This window comes from Macaca thibetana, chromosome 5 (assembly GCF_024542745.1).
Source record: "Macaca thibetana thibetana isolate TM-01 chromosome 5, ASM2454274v1, whole genome shotgun sequence".
Taxonomy (NCBI): Eukaryota; Metazoa; Chordata; class Mammalia; order Primates; family Cercopithecidae; genus Macaca; species Macaca thibetana.
This window is the reverse complement of record NC_065582.1, coordinates 76,709,593-76,725,950: the sequence shown is the minus strand read 5'-3', so window position 1 is coordinate 76,725,950 and position 16,358 is coordinate 76,709,593. Positions and strand designations below refer to the sequence as shown.

General features: G+C 37.7%; 1 protein-coding gene across 6 annotated transcripts in view; it reads left to right on the top strand.

The window, feature by feature from the left end:
* The window catches only part of ALPK1 (alpha kinase 1), a 137,258-nt gene that overhangs the window by 60,214 nt on the left and 60,686 nt on the right, over positions 1-16,358 (top strand). For 4 of the 6 annotated variants that reach the window (XM_050791318.1, XM_050791319.1, XM_050791321.1 and 1 more), the window contains one exon: positions 13,122-13,342. In XM_050791318.1, coding sequence (XP_050647275.1) covers positions 13,222-13,342 — 121 coding nt within the window. In that variant the 5' untranslated portion in view covers positions 13,122-13,221. The remainder of the gene's footprint in view (positions 1-13,121; positions 13,343-16,358) is intronic. The other 2 variants (XM_050791322.1, XM_050791317.1) reach the window with 1 other exon arrangement.

Here is a 16,358-nt window from a genome sequence, read left to right as displayed (position 1 = left end):
TCAATACTAATGATGAATGTAAATAGCCTGAATGCTCCACTTAAAAGATACAGAATAGCAGAATGGATAATAACTCACCAACCACATAAGGACTCACATAAACTTAAGGTAAAGGGGCAGAAAAAGATATTCCATGCAAATGGACACCAAAAGTGAGCAGGAATAGCTATTCTTGTATTAGACAAAACAAACTTTAAAACAACAGCATTTAAAAAAGAAAAAGAGGAATATTGTATAATGATAAAAGAACTAGTCCAACAGGAAAATATCACAATCCTAAATATATATGCATCTCACACTAGAGCTCCCACATTTATCAAACAATTACTACTAGACCTAAGAAATGAGAGAGACAGCAACACAGTAATAGTGGGGGACTTCAGTACTCCACTGACAGCACTAGACAGGTCATCAAGACAGAAAGTCAACAAGGCAACAATGGATTTAAACTATACAATAAATGGACTTCACAGATATTTACAGAACATTGTTATTGTTCTACCCAACAACCCCAGAATATACATTCTATTCATCATTGCATGGAACTTTCTCCAAGATAGACTATATGATAGGCCACAAAACAAGTCTCAACAAATTTAAGAAAATCAAAATTATATCCGTACTCTCTCAGGCTGCAGTGGAATAAAATTGGAATCAACTCCAAAAGGAACCATCAAAACCAAGCAAATACATGGAAGTGAAATAACCTGCTCCTGAATGATTGTTGGGTCAAGAGTAAAATCAAGATGGAAATTAAACAATTTTTTGAACTGAGTGATAATTGTGACACAACCTATCAAAACCTCTGGGATACCGAAAAGGCGGTGCCAAGAGGAAAGTTCATAGCATTAAATGTCTACACTAAAAAGTCTGAAAGAGCACAAATAGACAATCTAAGGTCACACCTCAAGGAACTAGAGAAACAAGAACACAGCAAACACAAACTAAGCATTAGAAAAGAAATAACCAAGATCAGAGCAGAACTAAATTAAATTAAATATGTATATTTATATACAAAAAAAAAACAAAAACAAAATGCTGGTTCTTTGAAAAGATAAATAAAACTGGTAGACCATTAGTGAGATTAACCAAGAAAAGAAGAGAGAAGATCCAAATAAGCTCAATTAGAAAAGAAATGAAAGATATTACAACTGATACCACAGAAATACAAAAGATCATTCAATGCCTTTACATGCATAAACTAGAAAACCTAGAGGAGATGGATAATTTCCTGGAAATATACAACCCTCCTACATTAAATCAGGAAGAAATAGAAACTCTGAACAGACCAATAACAAGCAGTGAGATTGAAATGGTTAATTACCCCAAGCAATAAAAGTCCAAGACTAGATGGGTTCACAGCTGAATTCTATCAGACATGCAAATAATTGGTACCAGTCCTATTAACACTATTCCAAAAGACAGAGAAAGGGGGAATCTTCCTTAAATCATGCTATGAAGCCACTATTGCCCTAATACCAAAACCAGGAAAATATATCACACAAAAAAGAAAACTACAGACCAATTTCCCTGGTGAACATAGATGCAAAAATCCTCAACAAAATGCTAGCTAACAGAACCCAACAGCATACCAAAAAGATAATCCACCATGATCAAGTGGGTTTCATACCAGGGATGCATGGATGGTTTAACATACACAAGTCAATGAATGTGATACACCACATAAACAGAACTAAAAACAAAAATCACTTGATCATCTCAATAGATGCAGTAAAAGCATTTAACAAAATCCAGTATCACTTTATGATTAAAACCCTCAGCAAAATCAGTATAGAAAGTCCGTACCTTAAGGTAATAAAAGTCGTCTATGACAAACTGACAGCCAACATTACACTGAATGTGGAAAAGTTGAAAGCATTTCCCCCTGAGAGCTGGAACAAGACAAGTATGCCCACTTTCACCACTCCTATTCAACATGGTACTGGAAGTCCTAGCCAGAGCAATCAGCCAAGAGAAAGAAATAAAGGGCATCCAAGTTGGTAACAAGGAAATCAAACTGTCACTCTTTGCTGATGACATGATTGTATAACTATTATAGAAAACCCTAAAGACTCATCCAAAAAGCTTCTAGAACTGGTAATAAATTCAGCAGTTTCAGGGTACAATATTAATGTACACAAATCAGTAGCCCTGCTACATACCAATAGTGATCAAGCTGACATTCAAATCGAGAACCCAACCCCTTTTACAATAGATTCAAAAGAAATACAACACTTAGGAATATACTTAACCAAGGAGATGAAAGACCTCTACAAAGAAAACTACAAAACACTCCTGAAAGAAATCACAGACAACACAAACAGATGGAAACATCCTGTGCTCATGGACTGGTAGAATCAGTATTGTGAAAATGACATACTGCCAAAAGCTGTCTATAAATTCAATGCAACGCCCATCAAAATACTGCCATAATTCTTCACAGAATTAGAAAAAACAACCCTAAAATTCATATGGAACCAAAAATAGCCTGCATAGTCAAAGCAAGACTAAGCAAAAAGAACAAATCTGGAAACATCACATTACCTGATTTCAAACTATACTAAAAGGCCATAGTCACCAAAACAGCATGGTACTGGTATAAAAATAGGCACATAGACCAATGGAAAAGAATAGAGAACCTAGAAATAAAGCCAAATACTTACAGTCAACTGATCTTCAACAAAGTAAACAAAAACATATAGTGGGGAAAGGACGCCCTATTCAACAAATGGTGCTGGGATAATTGGCAAGTCACATGTAGAAGAATAAAACTAGATCCTCATCTTTATATATACAAAAATCAACTCAAGATGGATTAAATACTTAAATCTAAGACCTGAAATCATAAAAATCCTAGAAGATAATATTGGAAAAATCTTTCTAGATCTTGGCTTAGGCAAAGACTTCTTGACCAAGAACCCAAGAAAATCAAATGCAACAAAAACAAAGATTAAAAAAATGAGATTAATTAAACTAAAAAGCTTCTGCACAGCAAAAGTAACAATCAGCAGAGTAAAAAGACAACCTTGAAAATCTTCTCAATCTATACATCCAACAAAGGACTAATTTCCAGAATCTACAAATAAATCAGCAAGAAAAAAAACAAGCAATTCCATCAAAAAGTGTACTAAGGACATGAATAGACAGTTTTCAAAAAAAGATATACAAATGGCCAACAAACATATGAAAAAAAATGCTTAACATCATTAATGATCAGGAAAATGCAAATCTTAGTCATTATGTGATACTGCCTTACTCCTGCAAGAATGGACATAATCAAAAAATGTTGGCGTGGATGTAGTGGAAAGGGAATATTTTTACACTGCTGGTGGAATGTAAACTAGTAAAACTACTATGGAAAATTGTGTGTGGATCCCTTAAAGAACTAAAAGTAGAACTACCATTTGATCCAGCAATCCCACTCCTGGGTATCTACCCAGAGAAAAAGAAGTCATTATATGAAAAAGATACTTGCACATGCATGTTTATAGCAGCACAGTTCACAAATGCAAAAATATGGCACCAGTCCAAATGCCCATCAATCAATGAGTGGATAAAGAAATTGTGATATATATACACCATGGACTAATATTCAGCCATAAAAAGAAATGAAATAATGGCATTTGCAGCAATCCAGATGTAATTGAAGACCATTATTCTAAGTGAAGTAACTCAGGAATGGAAAACCAAACATCGTATATTCTCACTAATAAGTGGATGCTAAGTTATGGAGACACAAAGGCATAAGAATGATACAATGGACTTTGAGGACTCAGGGGAAAGGGTGGGAGGTGGGTGAGGAATGAAAGACTACACATTGGGTACAGTGTACACTGCTTTGGTGATGGGGTACACCTAAATCTCAGAAATCACCACTAAAGAACTTATTCATGTAGCCAAACACAATCCTATTCCCCAAAAACCTATTTAAATAAAATAAATAAGTAAATAAAAAGTAGATTATGAAACAGTGTATATACTGTTGATCCCAACTGTAATTTGAAAAACATGTTTATGCATATAAAAAAGAACAATAGACTGTACATCAGAATATTAACTGGTTATTTCTAGTGTTGGGATCAAGGAGAATTTCAGTTTTCCTTTTCATCTGTATTTTTTACTAGTTTCTGTCCTACACATAATTATAATAAAAGGTTTTTTAATGTTAAAAAAATTTTTAAAAATCAAAAAATAATACAAATTTAAAATACAGCATAACAACTATTTACATTAGGTGTTTTAAGTAATCTAGAGGTGATTTAAAATATAGGGGAGAATGTGTAACTACTACACCATTTTATATAAGAGACTTGAACATTCTTTGAAAGTGGTACCTGACGAGGGTCCCAGAACCATTCTCCTGTGGAGAATGGTCTCCTGTTTGAAAAATTTGCAATCATAATTATCTCTCCAATTGGTTCTACTGCTGCTCCCTCTTCTTCCCATCTAAGACTCTATTAGACTTATGTTAAACCTTTTCTACCAATTATTTCCTGTTTTTTAGCCTCTCTTCATATATTCTATTTTTCTGTCTTTTTTCTGTTGAATTCTAAGTGACATATTCTGATTTATTTTCCAGTTCAAAAATTATATCTTCAGCTAGAGCTAATTATTTTTTTTCTCTTGGAGACAGAGTCTCACTCTGTTGCCCAGGCTGGAGTGCAATGGCATGATCTTGGCTCACTCCAACCTCCAGCTCCTAGGTTCAAGTGATTCTCCTGTCTCAGCCTCCCGAGTAGTTGGCCACCTATAATTCATTGCACCACCACATGCACCACCACGCCTGGTTAATTTTTGTATTTGTAGTAGAGACAGGGTCTTGCCATGTTGGCCAGGCTGCTCTTGAACTCCTGACCTCAAGCGATCCACCCACCTCTACCTCCCAAAGTACTGGGATTACAGGCATGAGCCACTGATTCCAACCTAGAGCAAATATTTTTATTGAATCTATGCATTCATTGAATTTGAAATTTTTATTATTATATTTTTATTTCTAGAAATTATTATTCTTAGTCAATCTGCTTATGCCTTCTCCATAGCTTGTGCTGTTTATTAATATTTTCAATACATTAATTCAGTTCCTTAAACATATTAAACATACATTTTATAGTCTATATGTGTTAACTCCATTATGTAAAGTCTTTGTGGGTCTGATTTTAGTATCTGTTGTTTCTGCTTTCATTCATGATTTCTTTTTGCCTTATGTATTTTGTGAGATTTGATCAGGAGCTCATGCGTCTTAGTATTTTATAGGTGGGAATTCTTTGAAGCTTGGATTGAGGTTAATTTTTTTAAGAAAGGATTATATTTAGTCACACCAGTTGACTGGGAACACTACTAACCTAATCATTTTAAATAATTTATTTTAAATTAATCATTAGCTAGAGGTTTTATGGACTTTGTGGCTTCAAATTCTCAAGGGAAATATTTTTATTCCCCTCCATGAAGCAGCATGTTTTGCCGCAGACAATTTTCCTGGGAGGTGAGGGGAGAGGATGAGGATTTATTTTTTAGTTTACTCTTACACTGAAGGCGCAACCTTTTAGAATCTCAGTTTTATGCAGGGGGTGTGCAGTCTTCACTTAAATTCCTACCTCAGTTAAGACCTTTGGTTTCATTTTCTCCCCTCATACCTTACAAGACAGAGAAAACCAGTTTTAAGTTCACAGTTTGGCAAATACAATCAAGGCAATGGCTAGCTTCTCTATTGCAGTTAACTTTTTAGGTTCCAGCTTTTACTCGTTTTTTGTTTTCTTAGTACTGCTTCCTCTCTTGCCATTTTATTGATATATTTTCGAGATTTAAAATGTTTTTGTAGCATTTTAAATTGTTTTCAGTGGGAGTGTTAGATAGTCTTGCTCACTGCTAGAAATAGAAGTCTACTTTGTTATGTTTTTGGTGACTTAGAAGTTGCCTTCTTTTCGCTTTTAATGCAGTTTTAAAATGCTGACAAATGCCTATTACCCAATAATATCTCTCTGATTCCCACACTTGCCTTACTCTCCAGTCAGCTGTCTCTTTCTCCATTTGTTTCCCCACTTCTACTGCCAATCAGTGCAAGAGGCAATATGGTGAGAGTTTATGTCTGTCGGTGCTCAGAGAAGAGTAAAATGGTGAGAATGGCTGGATTGTCATTGCTTGGTCCCTGATTAGAGAAATGTATTCTTGTTGTACATTAGAGACCAGAATACCTTTTCTCATAGAAGCAATATGAGAAATGAGTGTAAATTAAAAAGTCGTTTTAGATTAGCTGGGTGTGGTGGTACATGCCTCTAATCCCAGCTACTCAGAGGCTGAGGCACAAGAATCGCTTGAACCCAGGAGGCAGAGGGTTGCAGGGAGCCCAGATCACACCACTCCACTCCAGCCTGGGTGACAGAGCGAGACTCGATCTCATAAAGAAAAGAAAACAAAAGTTGTTTTAGAATAATTTTTCATGTACATATGAATTAAATAAGCTCTGTGGGCTTGCTTATGAATGTAACCAAGGATTAATTAAATTCCAACACAGTTAATTTAAATTGAGCTTGCAGAGTACAATTGTGTATTATATACCCTGTATATTTATCTAGTTTACTTTTTAATATATTTGCATCTTATCCTTCTAATTATATTGTAAATTCCTTGACAGTAAAAATCATCGCTAATATTTCTTTACTCTTCTCCACATCTTCTAGCTTGGGGATTCTGACTAGTTGGCTAGTGGGTTATAATAGCAGTGGCAACCAGTAGACAATGGAATATCTTTTAAGTCATTTTCCTCGACATATTCCCTAATGGGGTACTAATTGTCCAGTGAAAAAGATTCAAACACAGATGCTAAAAGAGATGGGGCTTTGAATAATCCACTGGTTTGGTTACTTTTTATAATAGCTCATTTGTCAATTATCCCATAACTCAGCCACTCAACTAAATTCTAAGTTACCAATAGAACTGAAGAATTTATATATCAATATCACACACAGAATGTATAAACACATGACCACTTAGCTGTGAGTGTGCACATGTGCCTTAAGGTGTATCATTCTAACTTTGTTGGGTATTTATTCCAAAAGTATGTTTGTATGTCTGATTGCGTTTCCTGGACCCTTTCTATTTGATTTTTAAGAAAAAAAAGTACAGGGGAGGGATATTAAAAGAGAAAAAGTAATTCATTGATTACCAAACATATTGGGAAACTCCCATTATTTAAATGTAAAAACAATATACAGCTCACAGAATGCCACAGTTCAGGGGAGGAAAAACTGGTATGTGTTGAGATTGAAAATGATTCCTTTATAAATGAAGTTGACCAAAATTTCCAGCAGGACTGTTGCCTGAAGGAAAGTTCCAGGCTCCAGCCTCTGTTATGCCTAACAATGAACCATACAAGTCTGGACAGATGGTTGGATTCCAAAGCGTTTCTCATGTTACAGTATTTTCTTCCTATTGTCTCCTCTGAATTCTACAGAGAAAAGGGAAAATGCTGCGACTTTCAAAAAGTGTAAAGAATATCTTCAGTACATTTCTGGGGAATTGCAAGTACTAAACATGAATTACCTTGGAAATCTCTTCTTCCTTTTTAGAAATGTTGTCTTGGCTAAAATATGATTTTTTTATGTGGATGATATGATTTATCTAACTTATCTTTATAGGTAGAAATACAGAATGGATGTATTTATGTATTTTCCTAGAAGATCTCTTCTACGCTCCTTGTCTCAAAACATGGTAACACTGTCCATTCAGTTTTGGGCTATGATGGAGAAACTGGTACTCATTCTTAATAACATTCATATCTATCCAATGCCAATATTGCATTTATTCCCCAAACAGCTCTCAATTTTGTCCAGTTTTCTACATCTGTAATACTATCACTCTGGTCTAAAGTCCTGATACTTTTCACATGAATTTTTGCAATAATACCTAACTGATCTGCCTGCAGTTACCTCCCTGCAAACCCCCACCCCAAATTACACACTACAGCTAAAACAGGGATTTTTTCCAAACGCAAATCTGGCCAGGGTCCTCCTGCTACCCTAAGAGTTTCCTAGCACTCTTAGGGTAAAGGTACAATTTTTTACCAGGCACACATAGGCCCGCACAGCCCCTATTTACCTCTCCAGTCTCACCTCATATCAACTTTCTCCTTTTATTTCTAGTTTAGCCAACCTGTCCATCTTTCATTCCCTCTCTAGTTCCTTCTACATTCCCCATCATTTTAACTTCATTAAGCCCTATCACTCTTTCAAAGCTTAATTCAGGCATCACATTCTCAAAGAAGCCTCCCTTGATCTGCCCTAGCTTTACTTAAGTGACTAGGTCAAGTCCTGTTGTTTGCCTTCATACAACTGCATGCCCTATCTCTCTTTCACATCACTTAGACAAAAGGAAGAGATTTATGATCTTGTACATCAGGAATTGGTGTTGCAAGTGAAGAAACCAAATCAAATAAGTAATTTAGTAATCAACTTCTAAAATTCAAGCCAATATTTCTAACCACACAAAAATATACATACATAAAAACGATATGTAAGGGTTCTCAAAAGAGCTAGGGAATTTCTTAATAAACAAATATCAAATATTCTTTGGCAATAAACAACATAGTCTATTTAGACTGCTGCTGAGTATGTAATTTATGAGCTAGAAGCAGCTTAGCAATTGTTCCAACCAACTCCCTCAAAAATACAGATGAGAAAAGTCAATCTCAAAAGTGGATCCAGAAGTCTTACTAATAGTTAATGACAGAGTATAAAGTGGAATTAATCAATAAATATCTGTTGAACACTCTTGTAAGCATTAGTTTCCTATTTCTAGGTCCTCTTTTCATTACTATATGCTGTTTCCACTTAAGTCATTTACAGAAACAGAGGAATTAAAATTTACTTTAATTTGTCAATGTAAAGAAGACGACTTTCTTTTTTTTTTTTTTTTTTTTTTTTTTGAGACAGAGTTTTGCTCTGTCACCCAGACTGGAGTGCAGTGGCATGATCTTGGCTCACTGCAAGCTGCATCTCCCAGGTTCACGCCATTCTCCTGCCTCAGCCTCCCAAGTAGCTGGGACTACAGGTGCAAGGCACCACAGCTGGCTAATTTTTTGTATTTTTAGTAGAAACTGGGTTGCACCGTAGCCAGGATGGTATCTAGCTCCTGACCTTGTGATCTGCCCGCCTCGGCCTCCCAAAGTGCTGTGATTACAGGCATGAGCCACCGCGCCTGGCCTACTTTCTTTTTTAATTTTATTTTAATTGACAGATTAACTTATATACATTTATGGCCATACATTGTAGAATGGTTAAATCAAACTAATTAACATTATCTCATATACCATTATTTGTGGTGAGAACACTTAAAATCTACTCTCTTATATAATATATTGTTTTTAACTATCATCATCATGACATCCCATAGATCTCTTGAACTTTTTCCTCCTGTCTAACTGAAATTCTGTATCCTTTGACCAGCATCTCCCTAATTTCCCCATCCCACAGTCTCTGGTAACCACCACCCTACTCTCTGCTTCTATGAGTTCAACAAAAGACTACTTTCTACCTTAAGGGAATGGTACAGCACTAAGAAAACATAAGCCTTTAGACAAAAGCATGATGTGCTACTAAAATTATATTATAATGCAGTTAGCTCTCCTATTTCTTTGTTACACCTCTCGTTCTAGATGAAGTTCTACAAAAGAATGCTGGGAAAGAGAACGCCCTTCTTGCTTTAATTTTGGACTTGAAGAAAAATGAGTCTCTGACTTACCTGCAGCTCACTCCAAGCAAAATTTGTTCTTAGCCTTCTAAACCACCAAATGTATATTTTAATCTCAATGCTACCCTCCCATTTTAGCCAATATCTCCCTCTCTTAAGGAATGATGGGAATGGGATATCATTGCTTCAGGGCCTCTTGTTCACTGTAGTCCACTAATTAGCTCTTTTATTAGCTCACTGCAGTACTCAGAAGGAATGAACATATGCTCCTGTACTCTTTGCAATAGCAGTATGAGGATAAAATTCTGAGCAGCCTTTACTGCTTAGTTCTTTTCCTAAGTAGGCAGGCCAATCGCCAGCTTGTGGCATAAAACATTGTGACTTATAGACATTTGAGTTAAAAGAGACATTGGAAACCTTTTAGTTCAGCACCCAATCCATGCAGAAATACTTTTTTGAAGTATCCTAAACAGAAAAGAGATTAAACTTGTACAAGTACACCTCGAAGGTATTGTGAATTTAGTTCCAACCCTCTACACAGAAGCAAGTATCACAATAAAGTGAGTCACACAAAGCCAGGTACAGTGGTATGTACCTGTAATCCTACTTGGGAGGCTGAGGTGGGAGTATCACTTGAGCCTAGGAGTTTGAGTCTGACTTGGACAACATAGTGAGACCCATTTCTTAAAGAAATCTTTAAATTTAAAAAAAAATGAGTTACATGAATGTTTTTGTTTCCTAGTGCATAATATTAATGAAAGTTATGTTTATACTGTACTATAGTCTAGTAAGTGTACAGTCATATTATGTCTAAAAAAGTACCCAACTTAATTAAGAAATATTTTATTGCTAAAAAATGCTAATGATTATCTGAGCCTTCAGCAAGTCCTAATCATTCTGCTGGTAGAGGGTTTTGCCTCGATGCTGATGGCTGCTGACTGATCAGTGTGACGGTTGCTGAAGGCTGCAGTGACTGTGGCAATTTCTTAAATTAAGACAACAATGAAGTTTGCTACATGGATTGAGTCATCCTTTTCCTAAAGATTTTTCTGTAGCATGTGATGCTGTCTGATAGCATTCACCCATGGTAGAACCCCTTTCAAAATTGCAGTCGATCCTCTCAAATCCTGCTGCTGCTTTACCAACTAAGTTTATGTAGTATTCTACATGCCATGTTGCCATTTCAACAATGTTCACAGCATCTTTTCCAGGAGTAGATTTCATCTTAAGAAACCACCTTCTTTGCCCATATATAAGAAGCAACGTCCCATTCATTCAAGTTTTATCATGAGATTGCAGCAATTTAGTCATATCTTAGGCTTTGCTAATTCTAGTTCTCTTGCTATTTCCACCACATTTGCAGCTACTTCCATCACTGAAGTCTTGAACACCCCAAAGCTATCTATGAGGGTTGGACTCAGTTTCTCCTGAATTCCTGTTAATGTGTTCTCTGGAGCAGCACTTTTCCTTTTCTTCATGAAATTTTTTTTTTTTTTGCATTCACAACTTGGCTATTTGTCACAAGAGGCCTATCTTTTGGCCTATCTTGACTTTCAATGTGCCTTTCTCTCTCAGTTTAACATTTCTAGCTTTTGATTTTAAGTGTGAGATGGGTGACTCTTCCTTTCACTTGAACACATAGAGGCTGCCATAGGGTTATTAAGTGATCTAATTTAAATATTTCTGTGTCTCAGGGAATAGGGAGGCCTGAGGAGAGGGAAAGAGATGGAGCAATGAGTGGTCACTGGAGCAGTCAGAAGACACACAACATTCACGGATTAACTTTGCTGGCTCCCAGACAGTTTGTGGTGCCCCGAAATAATTACAATAGTAACATCAAAGATCACTGATCACAGATCACCATAACAGATATAATAATAATGAAAAAGTTTGACACATTCCAAGAATTACCAAAAAGTGACACAGAGACACCAATGGTTAGACTTGCTCTTAGTGACTAATTCTTCAGTATCTCACTTAAGTGAATGCCCTTTCAAGTAACACAAATTTTGTATTTGAGCACTCTGCTTGTGTTCTTCATCGACAAATACATTAGGATTTTAAAAGAAACAAGCCTGTAATAACCTCAAGTTTTGTTTCGGCAGGTCTAGCTCTGTAACGTATGTGTGTAGTGTGTGTGTGTGTGTGTGTGTGTGTGTGTCTTTAAACACAAAGTATATCAAGATAACGAAGTATACCTGCCAAGTTAGCATGAAAAACACAAAATTTAGATTACACAGTTAGCTCAGCTTTCATTTTCTGCTCCTGTTAAGTCATAGAATAGAAAATCAGAGAGAGAAAAAGGCTTTCTTGCTATTTCAAATTCAAAGCCAACTTCTTAAAGTTAGTTAAGAAACCATTGACTAGTAGAGCACATTTAATCCCAACACCAACACAATAATTCACTGCTTTAATATTTTCGGTGATTACTTCATCGCATGCAAAAGCTCAGAGACAGAATAACTAGAGCCATCCATATGTCTGTTACTTTCTTCCCTTTCAGACTCTCTAACTTTTGGTAATAAAATTCTACACGCCCTCCAGAAGTGTCTAAACCTGACAGCAGCTCCAATATCTATTCTGGCAATGTCTAAGAGAGAATAACTTCCTGTCTTTTGTTTACAATATAATACTTTAACGAAAGAAAGATAGACAAAAACATTTGTTAATTGAATAATGTGTTTCTATGTATTTTTCAGGCATTGTTTTTGTCTGTTAGTAAGTTACTTCATTCTTGAAATTACCTTGACAGCAGTAGCTCATTAATCACACTAATATTTACATAAGAAATCTCTCAACTGTATATAGGTTAAATGACAATATAAGTAGATCCATATGACAGATCCATCCATTTGATAGATTTAGGAAATTGGGTTTTCTGGGATATCAGTCCTCTATTTTACTTGGTAATGTTCTTGGCAGTGAAGAGCTTTAAATTTGGCATTTGTCATTGCCTATCTTGGTCCAAATTATATCATCTAAATATTATGAAGAATACCGCACAGGGGAAATCAGCAGTGGGTTATTACCATGTACTAGTGCCTGATATTAAAACTGTTAGCCAGATGCTTCCTGTGGACTTTTAGAGAGCAGAGAGTGTGGTGCCACTGAGCTCCAGAGGCACTGATGTGAAGTATGCAGAAGATAAATAAATCATGCAGTATATTCATTTCATTTGGCCCATGTGATTCCACTGACATCACTGTGGATAGATAACTGGGGTCTGTACCAGGCCCCTCTCGCTTCTGCACTCTGAGGCTTTCGAGGTGCTGCCCATCTAGCCAGGCCCTGAAGTAATTTCACACACTCCTCTAATGAAGTCCTTGGGGGCTGTCATGTATTTTCCTGCATTTGCCCTATTATCCCTCCCTGCTTGAGTCTTACAGATAATTGATGATACTTCAGTTAATCATCTTTCCCTCTCTTTTGTTCACCAGGTACTTCGGCCTTCAAGAGGCTCCTTTATTGAGAATCAATGTCTTCTCCTAGGTAATTGATCACCCTAGACCCAGGGACACCCAATTCATCGTAATCATCATGAATAATCAAAAAGCGGTAGCCGCGCTACTGCAAGAGTGCAAGCAAGTGCTGGACCAGCTCTTGTTGGAAGGGCCAGATGTGTCGGAAGAGGACAAGAGCGAGGACCAGCGCTGCAGAGGTGAGGTTCTGATGGGAGGCACCAGGGGTGAGCCAGCAGGTTCACTCTCCTCTCCCCTGCCTGAACGACACGTTCTCATCTCTGCCCTATTTTTCTTCTCTTGGCAGATGACCACCGAGAGATGAGTGGATTTCTAGGGCATGAATGGGACATGGGCTGCGGGCGGACGGGCAGGGGAGGAAGCCTACTTTGTTGCAGTGAATTGCTGTCAGTTCTAATTTTAGGCTTCAGTAAACATGAGGCTACAAGAAACAGTTTAGTTCAAGAAGAACAAAGGATCCAAGTTGGCTGGTGCACGTAAATTTCAATTATTAAAAAATTGAAGCAATTTCTGAATGGTGGCACATACTTTTTTTCAAACTAGGATTTTTTGCCTCATCAGTTTCCATAGACTTCTAGGGTTTCCATAAATATGTCATCTCACCAGTCCAACCTCACTTTTTTGATCACCAATACATCCCTCATGATATCTTCTCATGCCATTTGTAAAATAAATTCTCTCATCTCGATAAAACTGATTGCATCATTATCAGGGTTTAAGAATTTGGCTTTTTGCTCATTTTAGTGTTTGTGCCATTCAGAGTATTAGATAAGTCATTGTTTGGGAAGTTTCCATCACAAAGTCTAGAAAGTTAAAGCAATTCTTATTTCTTCTTTAACCAATTTTTGAGGGGCAACCTTCTTCTTCTTCTTTTTATTTTTATTTTAGATTTCTTTTTAGCATTTGAATAAATTTCCCTCCACTTCCATAAGTACTGTCCTTTTTACATGCTGTTAATATTTTTCTCAGTATTTTTAGCACTTTGCTATTCCTCACAGAAACAAGATTCCTAAATAAAATGCACACTCCTCGTTTTTTGCTGTTGCTCATTATGTAATGGGAGAAGGTTCTGGGAGAGTCTTGTCTCCTGAGTTCTTGTACCTAGGCACATACATTTTTACGAGGGGACTATGGAAGTCTTAATTATTTGTAACCTGTCATTTGTCCTCCTTTCAAGATAAAAATCCCCTACACCCAGTCGTTTCACAGCCTCAGTTTCTGTGATACACCAATGTGTGACTTTGCTTCCTAGCTTCTTGTGCCTGTCAGCCTGAGATCACTCTCACAGATGTCAGCCTTTGTCAGGGAATGGCAGGTACTTGGCACCTATATAATATGCTCTATGGCTGGCCCTAGTTCTCCCCAGGGGCGGTGTGTTGTGTGCTGTTGTTTCCACTAAAGTTTTTTTCTCCCTTTTACTACACCACATCCTTTGTCTCCTCCGCCCAAATTCCTTTAAGCTTTGTGTTCTCTCTGGTGAAGACTCTGAGCTCCCAATTGAGTAGCATTTTCTTTTCTTTTTCTTCCCGAGTGCCACAGAATAGGAGAAGTAATCAGTTTAGTTCCAGATAAGGCAAATCACGGCTGTAAAATCACTAAATTAGACATGGCCCTTCAGGTAAGCTGCTTGGGGAAGTAAGTGATCAGAGAGGCAGAGGAAGCCACTGCTGGGTCTGGGGCTAACTGCCTGGCGCTGGTTGAATCCAATAAACCGACCGGGAAGGACGCCTCCTAAGCGGAGCCACTGGCAGCGGTAGCATCAGCCCAGCCCAAGGGCGGCGCTGCGCTTCCCATCCGAGCCCACCGTGCGGATGGAGTGCAGTCTGCACCGGATCCCTTCCCTCTGCAGGTGGTTGCGGAGCGGCTCGAGCAGGCGGGTCATACCGCCACCGATGTCGTCACCGCATGTGCTCCCAGAGAAAGGCATTAGTACAGGGTCACTTATGACAGCGGGGCGAGCCAGCAGACCCTGCAACACAAACACTAGGTTTTTCTTCTTCTCCCTCCTCCTCTCGACCCCATCATTTTCCCTCAGAAATCGTCCTTGTCAGCGTGGGTGACCATCCCAGCAACTTCCCCAGAGATGCAGAAGGAACTGAAATCCAGAGATACATTTTAAAAACATAATTTAGAGGCATATTTTATTTCAGGGTGCCCCACAGGACATTCTGACGTGAGGTGTGGGGAAAGGGTGATGTGGAAGAGGCAAAAATGAGTTCGTTGTAAAGAACAGACTTTTCCATTACCATGAAGAAATTTGAAAATATTAACACTATTCAGTCCAAAGTATGATAAAATTCTATGAACCCAGAAATCACATTCCGTTGTCATATGACTGCTCATATTGACTCAGTGTTCAAATAATTTAAATAATTTATTAGCTAAACTGGGACACTTCTGAGAGTGAAAAGGAGCACTGTTAATAAGGACCCTAGGACCACACAGGACTGTCCTAAGTAAACAGGACTAAGGGGTCCTCCTGTCTGTGACTGTTTAGAAATGCTCTTGAATAAATGTTCTCTACAACTATATGGGAAACAGTTTCAGAAGTTGAAATTATGTCAGTGGCTGTAAGAGGGTCAGAATGTGGCCACATGAGTCCCTAATCCTGTAGGTCTGCTTTCAAGGGGGAGCATCACACAGTAGATGCTCAGTAGTCCTGCACTGCTCAATGGAGATAAGGGCTGATAATTTCAGTGTGATTCCTGTAAGCCGTCCTCGGTAATCAGTGTGAATCATTCACTGGTATGGCCCATGTGATATCCCCTCAACGCCAAACAGTGCTTCCCCACCAGAAAACTTCCTTACATTTGCCCAGTTGGTGGCTAAATGGTTCATAAAAAGGGATCACAGACCAAGTTAGATTTTCTCTCTCCTTTTTTCTGTTGTTCTTTCTGTCATATCTCTTTTGCTCTATTTAAAATGTTTCACATAGCTATTAGATGAACCATGCCTTTTTTTACAGATGATATAAAAATATTTTCAAAGGGCCAGCTAGAAGATGAACCTTGTCTTTTAATCATACTGGTCTTTCACCCATCATGGTGTGACTTATAAAAATGATGAGACATGATGCTTGTCTTCAGGGAGATAGCAGTCCAGTGAGAGACAGAAGCAGTTACAGAGTAGTGGGATGACGGCTGGAAAGGGCCTGCTCCCTTGGGTTTGGAAGTGCTCAGAGCGGGCACTCAATTC